Below are 18722 nucleotides of genomic sequence, written 5' to 3'. Positions count from 1 at the left end.
TAAAATGACAAAGAATACAATACATTTTAAACATTATATACAATAATTAAACATTTTAAATATATATACACACACTTAATTACAGAATATTATTTTATATACAACAATTTTACCCGTTTCTTAACAAGGGGATCATTGTTGTCACAAATAAGGCCGCATCGGACATATTTTCATGTAGTTAGTTTGTCGTAATAAGCCAAAAGTGTTTTATGAAGGCTTCGGTCATGCTTATTTCGAGGCTTAATTTCTTCTTCTTCCTGGGGGTCCAGGCTCCCTGCTACCCCCCCGGGTGCACAACTGGTGTACGGAGCTTCCACCACCCCCCTACGCATTGTAACCCGGCCACCTGATTTACAGGCACTAAAAGTCCCTATATGACTTGGACCTAAAGTGGTGCCTTGGGTATTAGCCTAGCTGATTACTTACTTCTATCCGAGCCAAGTCTTACTAGCCTAGTAAGCTTGTAATAAGGCCTGCCGTGCCAGGTTTCTAGGTTTCTCTAAATCACCTTAGTGAGTGATTGGGTGAAAGTAAAATGATTTTAATATCAATTTAGGCTCCCGATTTACACTTTAGTTTTACAAACTAGTGGAAAACAAGTAATTTTTGGGTCGAAATTTGTGAAGTGTGAAAACTAAATTTTCCTCTTAATGAAGGTGGAAACACGGAGAACCTGGAAATATCAATTAATTAATTAGTTAGTTTGTGTAAGTTAAATGTAAGAGATTTTTTGGGAACTCTGTGCCCCATCCCGATCAGGCCAAGATGAGGAATTTTTGGGTATACTCTAAGGAATAAGGGTGTTTAAAAGGTGTTAAGAAAGTGTTACACCTCGTTCGCACCGTTTTAACACTACTAAAACGGAGTTTTTTAAAGTTGTAAAAATAGATTGCCTTAAAGGGAATATAACCTGCAAAGCAACCTTTATGGAAGACCCCTACAATTTTTCAAATTTCCCTGTACAGTGGCGCCAAACAATTCTAAAGCCAAAGGCAAGAGCGGCCAGAGCTGCAAATGTTGGTGTTCCACACCAAATACCTGAGGTTATATTCCCTTTAACACTATACAAATGTTTCAATACGATAAACATTCCAAGAAATTGGTGTTCGTTTCACACCGTTCTAACACCATTTTCATAACTCTTTATTAACTAAAACATTGTCCATAAAGTTAAAATTTCCTATATTCTCAGTGTGGCATTAACAAATTTATAGATTTTGTTTACTATTTATCAATTTTTAACAAAACTTTCTGTAATTGTTTACTATTTTACATGGTTAGTTGTAGTTAATCCCAAGAAGGGTTTTCCTAGAAAGATAACGTTTCTGTCAAAAATAGATTTAATGACAATAAAAAATCGAATTGCTGCACATATAGATTTTATAATGTGCTTTTATTCATTAATGTATATCGTGTCAAAATGTTTAATTGCATGTTTAAAATGTATGTATTTTATTTAAATATATATATTTTTTAACTATTTGTTAATATTTCTCTTTTGTAAACAATATATCTTATTGTTTAATTTGCTTATTGATTTAAACAAAGAAGTGTAATAGCAATAATAATAATAATCAGCTAGGCTTATACCGAAGGCCAAGTTAAAATTTCTAATTAAAGAACAAATAATAACTAAACAAATATCATGTTTTTAATTGATAGTGACACCTATTATCACGTTAAGTCGAAAGTCAAACCTGGGCTTTAACGACAATTTTTTAGTTCTTGTTTTGAAGATCTGGGCCAATGAAATGATCCATAACCCAAAATTTCACCATTGCGCAAAGCATATCAAAATCCGTTAATTCTATATAACCGAGCTGGTCCGAGACGATCAGCCATTACGCTTCAAGTAATATCTCCATCGAGGGTGATTAGTTAAGTAACATACAATGAATTAAAGGTATTTTTTTCTTAAGCTATCAATAATCAGAGAGAACATTTTTATCTCTCCGAGGATACAAAGTCACCTATAGGAGTGGTTTTACAATCACCGTGTCGGTCTATCTGTGTGTGTGTGTGTGTGTGTGTGTGTGTGTGTGTGTGTGTGTGTGTGTGTGTGTGTGTGTGTGTGTGTGTGTGTATGTGTGTCTGTCTGTCTGTGTGCTGCGAACGCGTTACCGGGGTAAAGACCAAAACGCGTTACCAGGGCAAAGTCGAGAAACCGTGTTTGGAGTTTAAAGGGTGGGAAAACCACCGTGTGACGGTGAGCGTTAAAGGCCGACTACATAAATCTTCGGTTTACTCTGTCTTTCACTGCAAGTAGGCTGACTGCATGGCACACGTGTATTGCCGTAAGCCTACTTCCAGTGAAAGACAGAGTAAACCGAAGATTTATGTAGTCGGCCTTTAACGGATGAATTTGCGGTTGGGGTGGGTGCGTTAACGCACACCGAAAGTTTGTTATTATAATGTTTATGTGTACCGAGTTAAATTTCACTTTTTGGAGTGCGCATTTACACCTTTATAAGAGTCATTTAATTATTTAAAGGTGGTATATAACTCTTTGAAAGGGCTTTGAACTCCTTCACGGGTGTGATTTTACTCTTTAAATGGGCGGATTAACACGTTTAAAAGTGATATTTAACGCTTACAAGGTGTAAAATGACTCTTCAATGGTGTGTTATTGGAAATATTTTGTGTTTCCAACTGGGAAGAATGTTTAAAAAGTGTTTAAATAATGTGGAAAAGGAGTTTTAAATCTCATTTCATAATAAATATATCGTAAAGGTGTTAATTCGGGGTTTGATAACACTGAAAAGTTGGTAATAAAACACCTCTAACAGTCTCGCTAACAGTGTCAAATTTCGACTCATCAAAAAGTGTACAAATGGGGTTAAAGCGGTTTGAAACAACACCCCAATTTCTTAGAGTGTAGGGTTTCCAAAGGAAGTCCTTTTTCCTAAAGGTTAATAAATAATTCTTACATTCGTTATTCATTTGTTCAATTAAATTTAAACGTAGTGTAAAATTACAAATTGAAGAAAACATTTTCAATTCGTTAGATTGCGAGGCAAAAATTTGAAAAACAAGTCTTGAAACGTTGTCATTCTACTTTAGAGGTGAACTAGAATAATTTATAAATCTACAATTTTACAATTATTTTGAATTTGATTGAATAGATTTTTGAGGATTGTTCTGTCCCGACTCCGATCCGGACCCTGATTAAAATCTCACCTCGTTGTATTCGTGCAAAAACGTTGAGGAAACGACAAATAAGGGCTCCTAACGACCAACTGATCAAGTCATTTATGTTGTAAATTTCTTACATCTGAAGGTAATCTTTTATATTCTCACCAGCCAGTAATCTGATCTCGAATTGTATCTGCTAAATTATCTCAAGTAACCTATCTGAACTGACCTGCTGTAATGATTTTCATCAGATTCAGCTACATGAACAGATATAATGTTTATACGGATATGTAAAAACTCTAACTGTGAGGCATCTGAAACCTGCTCCTCTAGTATTGGTTTACATTTTGACTGATCTCACAAAATCGGGACGTAAATGGTATTGGATCTCAAGTAACCTATCTGAGCTGACCTGCTGTAATGATTTTCATCAGATTCAGCTAGATGAACAGCTATCTGACTTTTCCGTTAAGTAAAGCAACTCACAAAAACAAAATTTAAAATTTTTAAAGAAATTTATTCGGGGAATATGTAAAATTTCGTAAAAACAATAACTGTGTGGCATCTGAAACATGATTACCTAGTATTGGTTTCAGGGTTGGAAAAAACTGGTAAAAACCGGAAAAAAGTGGAAAAACTCTTTTCATGCTAAATTAATCATTGCTATATCTATTAAGTGACTAATTTGGTCATTGCGAATAGGAGAGATGAAAAAAGGCCAGAAGAAGACTGAATAGAATAGAATAATATACTGCTTTTATTATTTATTTTTTTATTGAATTTTGCCACTAGAGTCTAGAGGTGGAAAAAACCATGGAAGTATGATTTTCCACACGGTTTTTAACAGGAAAACGATACGTGGAAAAATATAGTTTTTTCCACCATTGGCAAAATTGTGCCAACCCTGATTGGTTTACATTTTTACTGATCTGATAAAATCTGGACGTAAATGTAGATAATATGGTATTTTATCTATCCTAATTATGCGGTTGAGATAACGCAACTGTTATTTAGCGAGGATAAAGTTCTCTAGCTGTAAATTTTGGTTTTATACTCGTTTTATTTTTTGATAATATATCCTGTTCAAACTATTCGAAACACCTTCTATGATTTTTACCTCTCCGAGGGAACTTTGTAACCTAGGAGGGGTTATACAACCACCGTGTCTGTCTGTCTGTCTGTGGGTCGGTCTGTGGGTCTGCCTTTCAGGCCTGCGAACGTGTTCGCATTTTCGGGGCAAAGGGTAATCACTGCTTCTTAGAATCAGGGAAAAGGTTTTTCCAAGAGCGCCCTCGTTTGTCATTGGGTGTAGTATAACTTTTTAATTGGCCGGGATTCGAACTCGAGCCCTTTTGAACGACAGGTGAGCGTTCTACCGCAGAACCACGGATAGAGTTACGCTTCACTGAAAATTAAAAACTCTTCCGAGGAGAGGTATATTTTGGCTTGTCAACTTGTTCTATTTGATTCCAACATACGCTCGTATAGTGTTCGTGTCGACTGACGTTGTAGGATAATTCTACATTTAGAATCTGGAAAAATAGGTTTAAAATAAATTAACTACAATAAATATGACGATGTATTAATTTATTCGGCATATTTTGTTCTTACAGCTTATAGCACCGATAATTGTAATAAGGGAAATAGGATAAAACGTATTTGCTTTTATGAAACCAAAATTATTATTACACTTCTATCGCTTACAATAATGAATGTAAAATGAATGTAAATCAACGTAAATGTTACTAATGATATGTTAATAACAAGTATATAAGAAAAACGTTTTGAGCAAAATTATTCGTAGGAACATTGGATTGGTCTTATACATTTTCACACAAATTAAAATGCAATGGTCGAAATAAATTAAAAAATGCTTTCTATTTTTTTAAATCTACCTGTATTGTTTGACTGTATAAAAACTGTGAAAGCTTTCGTCAAGCTCGATAATATTTATTGTTTATACTTATTTCGTCGTTTTAAAAACAATGAAACCCTTTATTTGTTTAATTTACTTCGACTTTCCGGCCAATCATTGGCTATTCGTTTATTTTCTTTTGTACGAGTTGTGCTCTCGAAGTCCTGCTTTGTAAATATTTATTTTATGTAGAAACGCTCGGATTATTTTATCCTTCATGTTACTTAATCATTATATAAATACCGTATTGAATATACCAATAGTATATAATCTACTCTTACCAAAGAAGTATTCATTTCGGGGTGAAATACAATTTAAAAATTATTACATAGATTAAATTTGACTTATAAATTAGTAAATATTTTTAGATAATGCTATTTATTCATTTGACTTCCTTGTGACGCTGTGAATTCTTCCATTGTTTGTCTGGACCAGGATGATACTTGGTCTGGACAACTTGATCCATCTTGATAAGGTGCGTGTTTCATTTGCACGGCTTAAGCGGATACTTCTCTCGCAAGAATTATATTATATACTTCTGTAAGTACCTAATTTTACGGTTTTCGTTAAAAACAAGGTTAAATTAATTTCTTATTTTATTTAGTACATTTCTTAACAACAATGTTTTAGTATTTAATTATCCGTAATTTCTTTATACATATTGTAATATTTATCGGAGAGACAATAGTGAACAAAATAATATATTTTTTACTTCTACTGCATTACGTAATTTAAACTGGTAAAATTCTCATACGTTAACTCTGACACTTGACGGTTAATTGTTTTATATATATATTTGAAAAATGGCACATTTTTTTTTTAATATTCTGAACTTAAGTTTCTACTGAAACGGACGGATTGACATGCGCTACCGCTAAAATATCTTACATGAAAATGCCTCTAATATTTCGTAACTCCTTTTCAACGGAGTGATTTTCTATAAGCCTAAATATTGAAAATACTCGAAATCAATTTTACCCGAGGCTACTGCAATAGTCATTTGTAAACTACATTTACTGATCAATAGATGGCACTAGTCGTCTGCCGTTGCTTTAGTGGCGCTTCTTTCAAATAAGAGCATCCACGCAGCTGCAACGATCTCACCACTTACGGACTTTGCACTGAAGATCGCGAACTAAAATTGACGTGTAAATATTAATGGAAAAATAAAATGTTTTAGGTCCAATTAGATACATATTCTTTGAAAAAAAAACCTTTTTTAAAATAACGTTAAAAACGGATGTTATTACTTTAAATTTTAATTTTACTTTATTCAATTTTATTAAAGAATTTTTTTAAAGTTTAAAACAATTTATTTAAGTGAAATTTAATTAGTTGCGGGTAACAGTGATTTCGAGCGCGAATCCTAAAACCTTTCAAACCCCTCTATAATTTAATATACAGAAAAGTAAAAAAAAGGACTACCAATTGATATTAAAATTAACTGCAATTAATCGAAATTAAAATAACGAGCCTTATTTATTAAACCTGCCACCTTGGGGTTCCTTGTAGTATTTCCCCGGTGAAATGGTTCCTACGTTACGTGGGCTTTTTAACTTGTGTTCGTCCTTTTTATATTAACTTCACTTGACGCGATAATTTAACGAATTTGTATTCATATTTTTCTTGGACAACGATTAAATGTACACATTTATTATAAGTATATACTAAGCGTTGGAAGTACGGATGTGTTTTTTTTAACTTTATTTACAGACAATCTATACACGTATTTTATGAAATTTATACGACACGCTTTATGAAATTGAGCGGCCCTGTATTGTTATATACAGGGTGTTCTCCAAAAACAAACAACTCACCACTCATAGTTTAAAATCTGTTTTTACTACGAATTTCAAATTTTCAGGTCACATAGCTCGTGCAAGGATGATCAATGAAGATTGCCCTGAAATGCGGTGGCAAACGGTTTTATAATTGGATCCTAGACTGAAATCCTAACGGTTCGCGAGGTAATTTTGCAACGAGCTAGGACCCGAAGGTCAAAGTCATTCGAATATTAAGTTGGCACGTGAAATTTTCGTTTTCAGTTTTGATTGGTTAGATTAGGTTGGGTCAAAGTCAGTTGGACTTAAAATGCCCAGAGGAACACTTTCAAAATTGGAACCGAATCGCTTAAAATAACGAATATCGAGGTAATTTCTGAATGACCTTGAATACATTGTTCAAGGTCATCTGAATTTTCTCCGTAAAAGGTACGTGACTCGTGGCAAAAACAGATTTTGTTTTATTCCCCCTGAATAGTTTCTTAGTGGACACGCGGTATACGATAATTGGAGTGTCCCTGTTTAGTTTATTATCATCGGAAACTAGTAGTCGATGACATCATGCCATAGCTCTTGCATTTTTGCAACTTTGGAGTACAAAACGTCAATTGGACGATTGCCGTCGTAGAGAGTCGGTGCTTGTAGAAAGATTCCTCCCGTTCCGGCCACGCATGCTATCGTGAACAGCCACAGAAATAACCGGTCCAGTACCATTGCTACGTACTTCCAATCCTCCTTTATCTAATTAAATGGATGAGTTTAAGTGCCATCGTACCACGCTTCCGAACTGGAACGTGCAAGTCTATAGCGAGCGTGTTATACGAGTTTCAACCAAAGTCTCAACAGCCTAACACGTTCCAGTTCAGCAACGTTAAATTCTGTGAACAACAATTTAGTTAGAAGATTAGGCTTACCACGGCTTAGGTTGTAGGATCTAGCTATTTGAGAGGAAATCTCAATTTTGTGTACTTAAATTGGACGTAGATGGGGATAAATATCTGGTTTTACGACTAAACTTAATAACTCTTGTGTATTGTGTGTTTGTAATGAAAATTATTAAGCTCGACAATTCATCAAATATGCGTTTCTATTAGACTATTAGATGTATCGGGCGCGTCACTCGTGACGTAAAAGTGACGTTTCACTATAATAGCCAATAGAGGCTAGCATCTAGGAGCAACAAACACAAGGAGAACGCAGCTAGCCTTTAAACACACTAACGCAGTGTTGTGTACAAATTTCATTGGTCGAACCTTTTCGCTGAGCGTTTTACGGAAAGTGGGAAGACAATTTACAAATTTTCCCCTTTCGACGGCAGCAGACGCTGAAGCGTCTAACCAATGAAAACTATACACAAGAAAATCCACGACTTTTGACGGGTTGCGTTCTTCTTGTGTGGGGTGCTGTGTTTGTTGCTCCTACACTCTTAGAAAAAAGGGTGTTTTGAGGGTTTGTCCTAGATCTCCCGGGTTCTTTGTAGAACTTTAAAGAGTTTTTAGTCATCGAAGAGGTTGTTTATACAACCTTAGGGTTTTATTTTTATCCTTTGGGTTTAGCATATAACCTTCGGGTTTTATTTTGGCTACAAAGGGTTTTATTTGGACCAGGTAGGGTTTTTTAATAACACGTAGGGTTTTCATTTGATCACGTACGGTGTTTGTTGACCGCAGAATGGGGTGTTTGTTGACCGCAGAATGGGGTGTTTGTTGACCGCAGAATGGGGTGTTTGTTGACCGCGGAATGGGGTGTTTGTTGACCGCGGAATGGGGTGTTTGTTGACCGCGGAAAGGGGTGTTTGTTGACCGCGGAATGGGGTGTTTGTTGACCGCGGAATGGGGTGTTTGTTGACCGCGGAATGGGGTGTTTGTTGACCGCGGAATGGGGTGTTTGTTGACCGCGGAATGGGGTGTTTGTTGACCGCGGAATGGGGTGTTTGTTGACCGCAGAATGGGGTGTTTGTTGACCAATTATGGGTTTATTCTAGATCTTCAAATATTTAATATTTGAACCTTTTGGTATCACAACAACTTAATGCGTTTTATTGTTTGAAGTTTAAAATAGATCTTAATCAAGTTTCCATTTGACCCTTAAAGGGGAATTGTCACAACCCTAAAATTGGTTAAAAACCATTTAAATGGATAGAGGACTTCCGAAAATGGTTATACAAAAATTTCATGTTAATATTTCCAGTATTTGATTTATTATTAACAAGAAAATTTCGAGTTTTATCCCCCCGACTCGAGAATCTCAGAACCGCTTGGTTGAACCTACCCGCAGAGCCATCTCGTGAACGAAATATTATTTTCCCCGGTTTTGTCGTTTTTGGGTCGGAACTGTCGTCTGCTACGACATTCTCCTTGGCAATTTAACCGAGTTATATTCGTAGATTGTAGTTTATCGTGTTTTTAAAATGCTTTACACGCCGCTTCATTGGGTGGTAGATAAAACCTAGGAAAGATATGAGACCAGCCTTTGAGGCTACTAGATGGAACCTTGAAGGGTTTTAACGAAAGCCCCACGCGGAGGTAGTTAAATTTTTGGATGGATTGAAATAGAACCCATGACGGGGCTAGGTAAAACCTTAAAGGTGCTACGGTGGATTAACTAAGCACCTACGTTGGAGTTACATAGAACTTTCTATAGTTCCAATATAACCTAAAAGGGTTGTTGCTAAAACCTAAAGAAGATGTATGAAAAACTCCTGACGGTACAAGATAAAAACCTTAAATGGAAGATAATCAAACCCCTGGCCGTGCCAAATGAAACCTCAAAACAAAGGCTATACATAACACCTTTACGGGTTGAAAATAAGGGACATCGGTAAGAAACCCTTTTTCCGGTTACATGACACCAATTTTTCTAAGAGTGTAGCTAGCATAAACTCTATTTATGTCTGATTCAACTTGTTAAAAGGTTCCACGCGCGTCTTGATATTTTAGCGTAAACGGGCTCGAGCGATTTCGCGCGTGCTCCCTGAAATTAAAAAAATGCGCGAGCCTTTTACGCTAAAATATTAAAGAGCGCGTGGAACATTATAACAAGTTGAACAAGACCAAGGTTCGTAAAAAAGGGAACTATAAGGTTGCCTCGATCGCATGGTTATTTATCCAAATATTACGGCTTTTGCGTTGCTATGTAAAATCGTGACGTCACCCAGATGAGATCGTATTGAAAATCAACGGAGGCTCATCTGCGTGACGTCATCAATTTTAACTCCTACAGAAATTTCTTCAAATATCATCTTGATGCAGACCTCCTTGGAACAAGACACGAATTAAAATTCTACGAGTCGCCCTTTTTATAAAGATCTAACCTTCGAAACTGAACTGAACTCCTACGTATATCTCGTGACGAAAGCGAAATATTAAAACAAGTTCGGCAAGCGTAATGACTTTATAGAAAGGCTTATTACGAAATTCACAAGAAAAGTTTTAAAATTACCACACTCGAAAATATTTTAAAACTCGTCCCTGATAGTTGGCTTTACTGTTTCAATTTGATTCGAGATTTTCAGTTAGGTAAAGGTAGTAAGTCTTGCCTTTCAACGCGAGTCAACTCTTACGTTGTCAGTAACCTAAATAGGTTCTCGATGTAACGAGATAGCGTTAGGCCTACTTGTATTCCGCCACGTTTCCTTTATTGTTGCTGTGGCTGGCTCATCCATCTCACGAACGAATGGAACCTGAATTATAGATCAGATCCAGAGTTTCTCTTATTTCTCGCGAAGGGAGGGGACCTTTCTTATCTGAATAACCATTCTTCGTCTTTATGGATGACCACAGCCGACGTTTGCACCGTTATTCAGCCAAATGGTTATCGCTTTTTTCTATCAGAATCGGATGATTTGTTCTAGGGTTGTTAATTTTCCGGAAAAATAAAATGCGGAAAAATTTCCAGAAAATTTTCCGAATTGCGGAAAATTTTTCGCAAATCGGAAAAGTAACAAATTTAAACATAAATTACTTTTCAAGGGTTTTTAATGTTTTAAACTTTTTATCGATTTAAAATGACTAATATCAGTAAACATACTACAAAACATTAATAGTGTTACATTTCAACCAGTTTAAACTAGTCTATAGGTTTAGTTTTACTTTTAGATTAGAAAAAATGAGGTGAAAATGCCGCTTTATTTAAATTTGCAAACAATATATTAGACAAATCATGGAATGAAAACGTTTTTAATATTTTTCGGAAAAATACGGAAAATTTTCCGGAAAAAAGGCCTCGGTAATTTTCCGGAAAATTTTCCGAGCGGGAAATTTTCCGCGGAAAATTTTCCGACTTACAACACTAATTTGTTCTTTTTAATCTATAACGCTAGACAACCCCCCCTCACCAATCTATTTACATTTGATTATCAGTTTCGTGGGAGGATCTAAACACTTCACATTTTTCAGTACACTGATTTCGTAATCAGTTAAAATTTACAGAGGTTACGGATATATTACGGCAATTACCTAATGATTACGGAGGGATTACAGGGGGATTATGGGGCGACTAAAGGGGGTTACGGAGCAGCTACAAAGGGATTAAGAAAGGGCTACAGGCAGTGCCGTAACTAGCATTTCTTGGGCCCTGTGCAAAGTTCAATTTTGGAGCCTCCTTATTTTTTTGGGCAAATTACAAAGACAAACACTGAACGAATTGTGCAGGGAAAATAATTAAGATCTGAAATATTATGGCACAAGTTTGTGAGCGTGATATTCGACGGTGAGAATAAGGCATACACATTTTCAATTGTAATGTCATTTTTAACCAAGCTCCGGAAATCAGGTCCTAGGCATAGCAGCGTACCTACAGTTTTTGGGCACTCTCTCCTCACCCTTAATACACCGGAAATGATAAGGGCCCCCTAACTTCAAGGGCCCGCTGTACCGTCGCTACACCACTGCCTAGGCCCTGTCCTAACAAATCAATTGGATACCCGGGCACCGCTAGTTAACAAAACAATAAAAAATAGGACGATTAAGATAAGTTTAATTGAATCGAAGGAAATAATCAAAGGCTTAATTATGTCTAATGCATAACTGAATTTGTTGTGTTACCTAAACATTGTGAGTCGTAAATATCATGATATGTAATTACTAATTGATCGCTTTTAAGGGAATATAACCTCAGGTATTTGGTGTGTAACACCAACATTTCCAACGTTGCCCGCTTCCTCGTATGGGTTTAGATATTTTGGCGCTACTTCGTGAATTCTTGCTAAAATTGTATGGGGTCTTTTATAAATAACGCGTTGAGGTTATATTCCCTTTCAAATATTTGAATTTTCAGTTTTGTCTCAAACCCTTTAGCTTCATTTCCTGCTATTATAGGGTCCTAAATGATCCAGTTGATTTTCAGTGACGGCTTAATTTGTTATTTAAAAGGCGGCCAAAAAAATAAACTAGCATTTAAAAACTTTTAAATTCCATTAAAATAATTGACATTTTTCTAATGGTTAAAGAAATTGAAATGTAGACGGTGACTCGCCATATTATGCTTTAAGAATAATAAAAATGAGGGGCCTACTTATTTCCAAATAATCTCGGCGCCACCACAGCTTCGAAAAAAGAATTTTAGAAATTGGTTTTTAACCTCGTTTATGGGCCCCCCTTGGCTTCTGGGCCCTGTGCGACCGCATCTTCCTAGTTAGGGCACTGGCTACAGGGTAATTATGGAGCTATTATAGGGTGATTAGGGAACGGTTACCAAATAATGCAGAGCGATTACAGTGTGATTACCGTGGGATTACCGAGGGATTACCGAGGGATTAGAGGGTGATTACAGGGTGATTACAGGGTGATTACAGGGCGATTACAGGGCGATTACAGGGCGATTACAGGGCGATTACAGGGCGATTACAGGGCGATTACAGGGCGATTACAGGGTGATTACAGGGCGATTACAGGGTGATTACAGGGCGATTACAGGGTGATTACAGGGCGATTACAGGGCGATTACAGGGTGATTACAGGGCGATTACAGGGTGATAACAGGGCGATTACAGGGTGATTACAGGGCGATTACAGGGCGATTACAGGGCGATTACAGGGCGATTACAGGGCGATTACAGGGCGATTACAGGGTGATTTCAGGGAGATTACAGGGTGATTACAGGGCGATTACAGGGTGATTACAGGGCGATTACAGGGTGATTACAGGGCGATTACAGGGTGATTACAGGGTAATTATCGAGCGATTACAATAGTCATTGCAATTGGAGTGTACACCGATTACGGCAAGTGGATTGCTTCTCGTTTTCAGCGTTTACCCCTAACTGTTTGACTGTGTATGATAGGGATGATAGTGAGTTTCTTACGCTCTCAAAGTCGTCTTGATTGTCTATATGCTGAGCTATGAACATGGCGTTATGTATAGCCCGCTCAATTTCGCGGTGGTACCTCCTCTCCAAGACCCCCGGACTGGACTCCAGCTCGTGGATGACCATCTCTTCAGCCGGCGACCGTCGGATGTCCCTCGAAGAGATTCTCTCGCCCGTCAGGTCGCGGTTATATTGGTCCGGACCCCGACTGTCGTGAATGCCGTTGCCCCTATTACGAAACGAAACGCTATCTCTAAAGGCAAGCCCCTTTAATCGACATACTTTTATTTCTCCGAAATAGTTTTTATTCATTTGACACTCGGAGCGTGTGGACTTTACCTGCTTTCGGGTTTGGTATCTTCGACTTCGATTCGGTACTGAGGCGGCCGCATCAGTAATAACTTGGGTAGGATCTTGATGAAGACTTTCCGAACCCAAGGAGCCATTTTGTGAGTCGACGGCGAACGGAAGTGAATGTTGAGAACGATGATGGTTACTATGACGGACACGGTGACGAGCAACATGGTGAAGATTAAATACTTGCCCAGCAAAGGCATAGCTAGCGACGTCGACGGCATGATTTCGGACAAGACCAAGAAGAAGAAAGTGAGCGAGAGCAGAATGGAGATGCAGAGGGCCACTTTCTCGCCGCTGTCCGACGGCAGATAGAAGACCAGCACCGAAAGGCACGAGATGCCCACGCACGGGATGATCAGGTTGACCGTGTAAAAGAGCGTCTTCCGCCGGAGGGTGATGTTGAAGGTGATGTCCGGGTACGGCTCTTCGCAGCAGGCGTAAAACTTCTCCTTGCGACGCGCCGGGACGCCCATGATGTCCCACTCGACGCTCAAGTAAAACTCGCTCAGGTCGATCCCGATTGGGACGAAATTTGTTTTGTTAATGTCGCGAATGTGTTTCAAATCCACCTGAAATCGTGTTTGACATTACGTTATTAGTCTCAACATACCATAAAGCGAGTGTCGGCTGCGTCAAATACAATATAATAATCCTTTATAAATAATAAAAAATAATCAGTTATAGGCTAATACCCAAGGCACCACCTTAGGCCTATGTCATCAAGCGACTTTTAAAGCCATTAATTCATTTGTTACAATGCGTTGGAGGGTGGTCGCAAACCCTTCATAATGATAATAATAATAATCTAATTTAAATGGGAAATATAATAAAGGTTAAAGTCCACTTACCTGTAAGTATAATGTAGTTTATCTAAGGACTGGTTTTTACTACAAAACGTCGCGACGGTGAGATCAACTCACAACCCTCCTACGCATTGTAACCCGGTCACCTGAATTAATATCTTTAAAAGTCGCATGATGACTTAGGGCTGAGGTGGTGCCTTGGGTATTAGCCTAACTGATTATTTTTATTATAATGAAACAAATAAGAAAGTTGTCGCTAGGCGTAATCCATTTTTCTAGTTATTCACTTTGAACGCAACCGAGACTCGCTTTAAAATGAATCCAAAAGACAGTTTAAAAGTGCAACCTGAAACCCATCGTAGGTCCAAGATCCGAATTTCATAAAGCATTCTTGTTTGTCAAACGGGAAGTACTGGACGTCCATGGTACAAGAACTTTTGTAGATGGCTGGAGGGTTCCACACCACTTTGCCATCGTCGTGAATGATGGCCTTGGTCATGATTGTTACTTCGTAGTTTCCGTCGGCGCTGCAAGTTAATGAAAAGAATCTCGTATTCACGCGTGACAGTATTGTCCGCGATAGACGGGTACGCTTACATTGTCTCAATGATACCCGCACCCCAGCGAACCACCCGTCTCCGAGGACCCCGCGGCTTAGAAAAACTGCTCGGAAACGAGATTGGTACCGCCGCCGAGTTTGTCTTACTGTCCTTTATTATCCCTGACCATTATAGTACTTTCCCTCGGGCAATACACCGGGTCCCGTTTTTTCCCCCAAGGCTTACAAGGTTTTTCTTTATTTGGTGGATTCTTTTCTAAACCCGGCAGGTTTTCTCATTCTGATTCTTTATCTCCGTTCCTCGGCTTCCGGGCATTCGATTTAAGTAAGGAGGGTTTTTCCCCAGTCTCTCGTTCGTAGAAGAGGGTGGGAGGAAATTTAAGGATACCTCCCTATCAAAGCGACAAAAATCCTTAATACCGAAGACTAGCTCTTTCGGAGTCCGCGGCTTTGATGTATACGAAGAATAAGGAAAATTCCCCTCGATTTTCTCTTAACACGGACTGTTTTATCTTTCCTCGAAGTGATCGCTTTCCCGTTCCGACAAACGCTATTATCTTAACTAAATGGCGCTCTTCAAGTTTAAGGACTGCTGATGTCATTTTCTCATCCCTCCAATTTGTTTTCCGTTTGGTAATGCTCTTTTTTAAAATGACGGAATGACGGGAATATTTGTATCTAAGTTATCCTTGGAGAACCGAAGGTAGTTCTGGAGGGGAAAGTTTGATACCTCTATCATAGGTGGTACCAAAGATAATTTAAACTCGTACCCTAGATTCGAATACTGAGTGCTTTCCCATTGACGGTTTTGTTACGAAGCGTTTAACCTTTTCCGGTACGTGACCTCAGAAAAATCGGGCTCCATCGGTTGCGGTAAGGGGCAAACCACGGAGCGAATTTTTTTTCTGAGTTCCAGCGGGAGGTGTGTATTTCGAATCTAGGGTACGAGTTTAAATTATCTTTGGTTGTACTTACCTAAGCCCGGGATGAAGGGAGTGCGAGGTAATTTTTAGTCCGACGTACGATTTTAAAGACATCTAGTGATACAAATGACTTTGCTAGTTTCAAATTCCTCTAAATGATGGCGGCACTAGATGAGATCTGACGAAAATTTCCCTTCCCGAGCTGGGGTTCAGAATGTTTCACCTCCGCAGAAACAACGTCTCTTCTCCAAGAGTTATCCCAATTGCGATGATAGTAAATGAGCTAGGTGACGAGAACTCTTTTTTGTCTACTCGTGTCAACTAGGCACTCGATTATTTTTAATTCCTTAAATTTCTAACAAACTAAAATTGTCAGTTTAAGATTCCTATCGTACTTGTAATCAGTGACGTACGATTGAATTGGCGGTGCTAGTTTGAGAATGTTAACACTGGCCCATTTTGATTAGGCTAGTTTACAAATGAACTCGAAGGTGAAGGTATTTAGCATTAGGACCGACCCTACGGGAACCGGGTCCCGATGCGGCTGTACCACCTTAGATCACGGTTCGTAATCTACCACTTTAAAATCAGGGGCCCAAAATTTTTACGTTAACGGGCCCCGTGAGATTAGAAGATGATATTGATTCTAAAAATCCTGGCCCTGAGGCGGCGCGGGCCTCTTTTCGTTTGTACGGGCCTGCCACCTAGAAGCAACAAACACAGCACCCCACACAAGGAGAACGCATACCGTCAAAAGTCAGTGGATTTTATCGCGTACAGTTTTCATTGGTTAGACGCTTTAGCGCCTGCTGCCGTCAGAAGGGGATAATTCGGAAATTGTCTTCCAGCCCGAGTAAAGGTTCGTTAGCCTGTTTAAAGGCTAGCTACGTTCTCCTTGTGTTTGTTGCTCCTAGCTTCCACTATCTCGTTGGACCTGTTTGTAATAACAACAAACATACACAGGTAACGTTTCTTCTTTTGGGGCATAATTTTTAGTTTGGGACAGTGGAAAAGTGTTTTTAAGATTTGATTTTATTTGGCGAGAAAACTGATAGGCGTGTACATTCTGGGAAAAAAGGGCTTTTTTGGAACGCACTCTATTCCGAATCGTGCCAGTGGGGGAAAAGGGTAGAAATAAACAAGGACATGTAGGAAGGGAACAAAAAAACAAGATAAAAATAGGCCGAGTTGGCAGAGAGTTGAATCTGCGGAGCGTGAAATAAGGCTTCCTTGGGCAAACACGTCCCGGGACGTCTATGGAATCGCTATCGAGAGAACTGGAGTAAAAATAAAGAGAATGTGGATCCAACGACACGAAAAAAATCTCCGGAGAGTGGAGAGCGCCGTAAGAATTGGGATGAAAAAAAATCGTTTGTAAAGACAAATAAGAACGTGGAATCGTTTAAGCGTAGGTATTTGATCTCTCAGACAGTTGGCACGACCAGCCAACGAAAGAGGATTTTTTTCGCTGGCGTTGCAAAGTTTTTGAGGGTTGGTGTCTCGTCGATGCTTTTCTCTATATGAAATAGAGCGTTATAAGCTTAACGCAGCGTTTATATCCTAACTAAAGAAGCTCTTTACGCGATTTGAAACAACCTTCCTCTCCTCCTCCCCCGGATTCTCTAAGGCCCGGTCGAGGAGCCGGTTGTCAGCGCGATTTACTACACCGTCTGTTGATGTCTCTATTTTGATGCGTTACTAAAGTTTACGCTAGACATTTTAGAAATGGAATATCCAAAACCTTTGGGGAGGCTAAAGCTTAGGTACTTTAATAGATAAAATAAATGATGTTTGAATTTATTTCCATTCTATAAAGCTTTATTTAAAGTTAAGCATTAGATAAATTAAACCTATAAAGGCCCTTCTATCAAGTTTATCTCCATAAATTTAAATAACGTCTCTCTAAAGGCCCGAAATTATGGTTTAATATGGCGCCAAGAGCGTGTATACTTGTAAACCTACCCTCGTAGATGACCAGTCTACGTACCTACGTTCTCCTTACAAGCGTTTTTGAATGGGGTCAATCGTTTTAGCTTATTGTTAGAGCTCGGGGAAACGGATAAATTAACCACCAAAATTTCAATTAATCATAAAAAATTCGATTAACTGTTTAATTATGGTTAATATTCGCGACTATTATACGATTAAATATGCAACAAATAAGATTTTATTCGGATAATTTTCGGATATGGATATGAAAGAAATTATTGGGAAATTTCTTATCCGAACGCCGAGCCCTACTTATTGTTATTAAAGTTTTTCGCCTTGAAGGCCTATTGGCAGAAGTACCGCATATTTTTCCCCATTAAAGCTTAGTTTTCTCCCCTACTTATTGGTCTCTTTACTTGTTCGCGTTTTTACTCCTCACTCGTGTTTTTGCTCTACTTATTGTTAATCTACGCCCCATGCAAGATTGTAGTTTATAAATTAGAAACTAATATACTGAAGGGGGAAAATCGTTATCCGTGACATCGCGAGATGATCAGGCTTGGCAACTTTGATCGCGACCAGCGCTAGGCGATATCCATCGCAATCTTTCGCTAAAGTCAGTTTCATTTTGGGCGGCAGCATCGTCCTTCGCTCGTGACTCAGTGGCGCGACTGACTTTTTAGAATCGTCGATGCATAGAACGATTTCACCCAAGCAGACTTTGCTCCCAGAGTGAAAAAAATCCTTTTCCATAAGAGAAGAAATCAGTTTTTTGGAGCAACGAGAAGAGAGAGGGAAAAAAGCTTTTTCAAAAACGAGATTTTTCTCCCCTTCACGAATTCCAAATAAAGATACCCGCTTTCTATGGAGAAAGGGGGCAGGCGTCCGTCACATCGAGCTAACACTTCCCCCAATCAAGACGCGATGCTGCCAGATTAGACGTTGAGAACAGGGGTGAATAACCCAGCCGTTCCTTTGTTCGCGCTTTCCAGTTATATTGTCGGCGTATTGGGGAC

At 38.5% G+C, this 18722-nt stretch overlaps 1 protein-coding gene across 3 annotated transcripts in view; it reads right to left on the bottom strand.

Moving 5' to 3' along the window:
* Positions 1 to 5732: 5732 nt before the first annotated feature.
* LOC149922562 (acetylcholine receptor subunit alpha-like 1) overlaps positions 5733 to 18722 on the bottom strand; it is an 87027-nt gene continuing 74037 nt past the window's right edge. For 2 of the 3 annotated variants that reach the window (XM_090162686.1, XM_090162688.1), the window contains 4 exons: positions 14642 to 14822; positions 13475 to 14061; positions 13133 to 13388; positions 5733 to 7569 (listed from right to left, as the gene is read on the bottom strand). In XM_090162686.1, coding sequence (XP_090018812.1) covers positions 7372 to 7569; positions 13133 to 13388; positions 13475 to 14061; positions 14642 to 14822 — 1222 coding nt within the window. In that variant the 3' untranslated portion in view covers positions 5733 to 7371. The remainder of the gene's footprint in view (positions 7570 to 13132; positions 13389 to 13474; positions 14062 to 14641; positions 14823 to 18722) is intronic. The other variant, XM_090162687.1, reaches the window with a different exon arrangement.

Source organism: Leiobunum rupestre, chromosome 11 (assembly GCF_980474605.1).
Source record: "Leiobunum rupestre chromosome 11, qqLeiRupe1.1.hap1, whole genome shotgun sequence".
NCBI lineage: Eukaryota > Metazoa > Arthropoda > Arachnida > Opiliones > Sclerosomatidae > Leiobunum > Leiobunum rupestre.
This window is presented reverse-complemented; position numbering and strand designations above follow the sequence as displayed.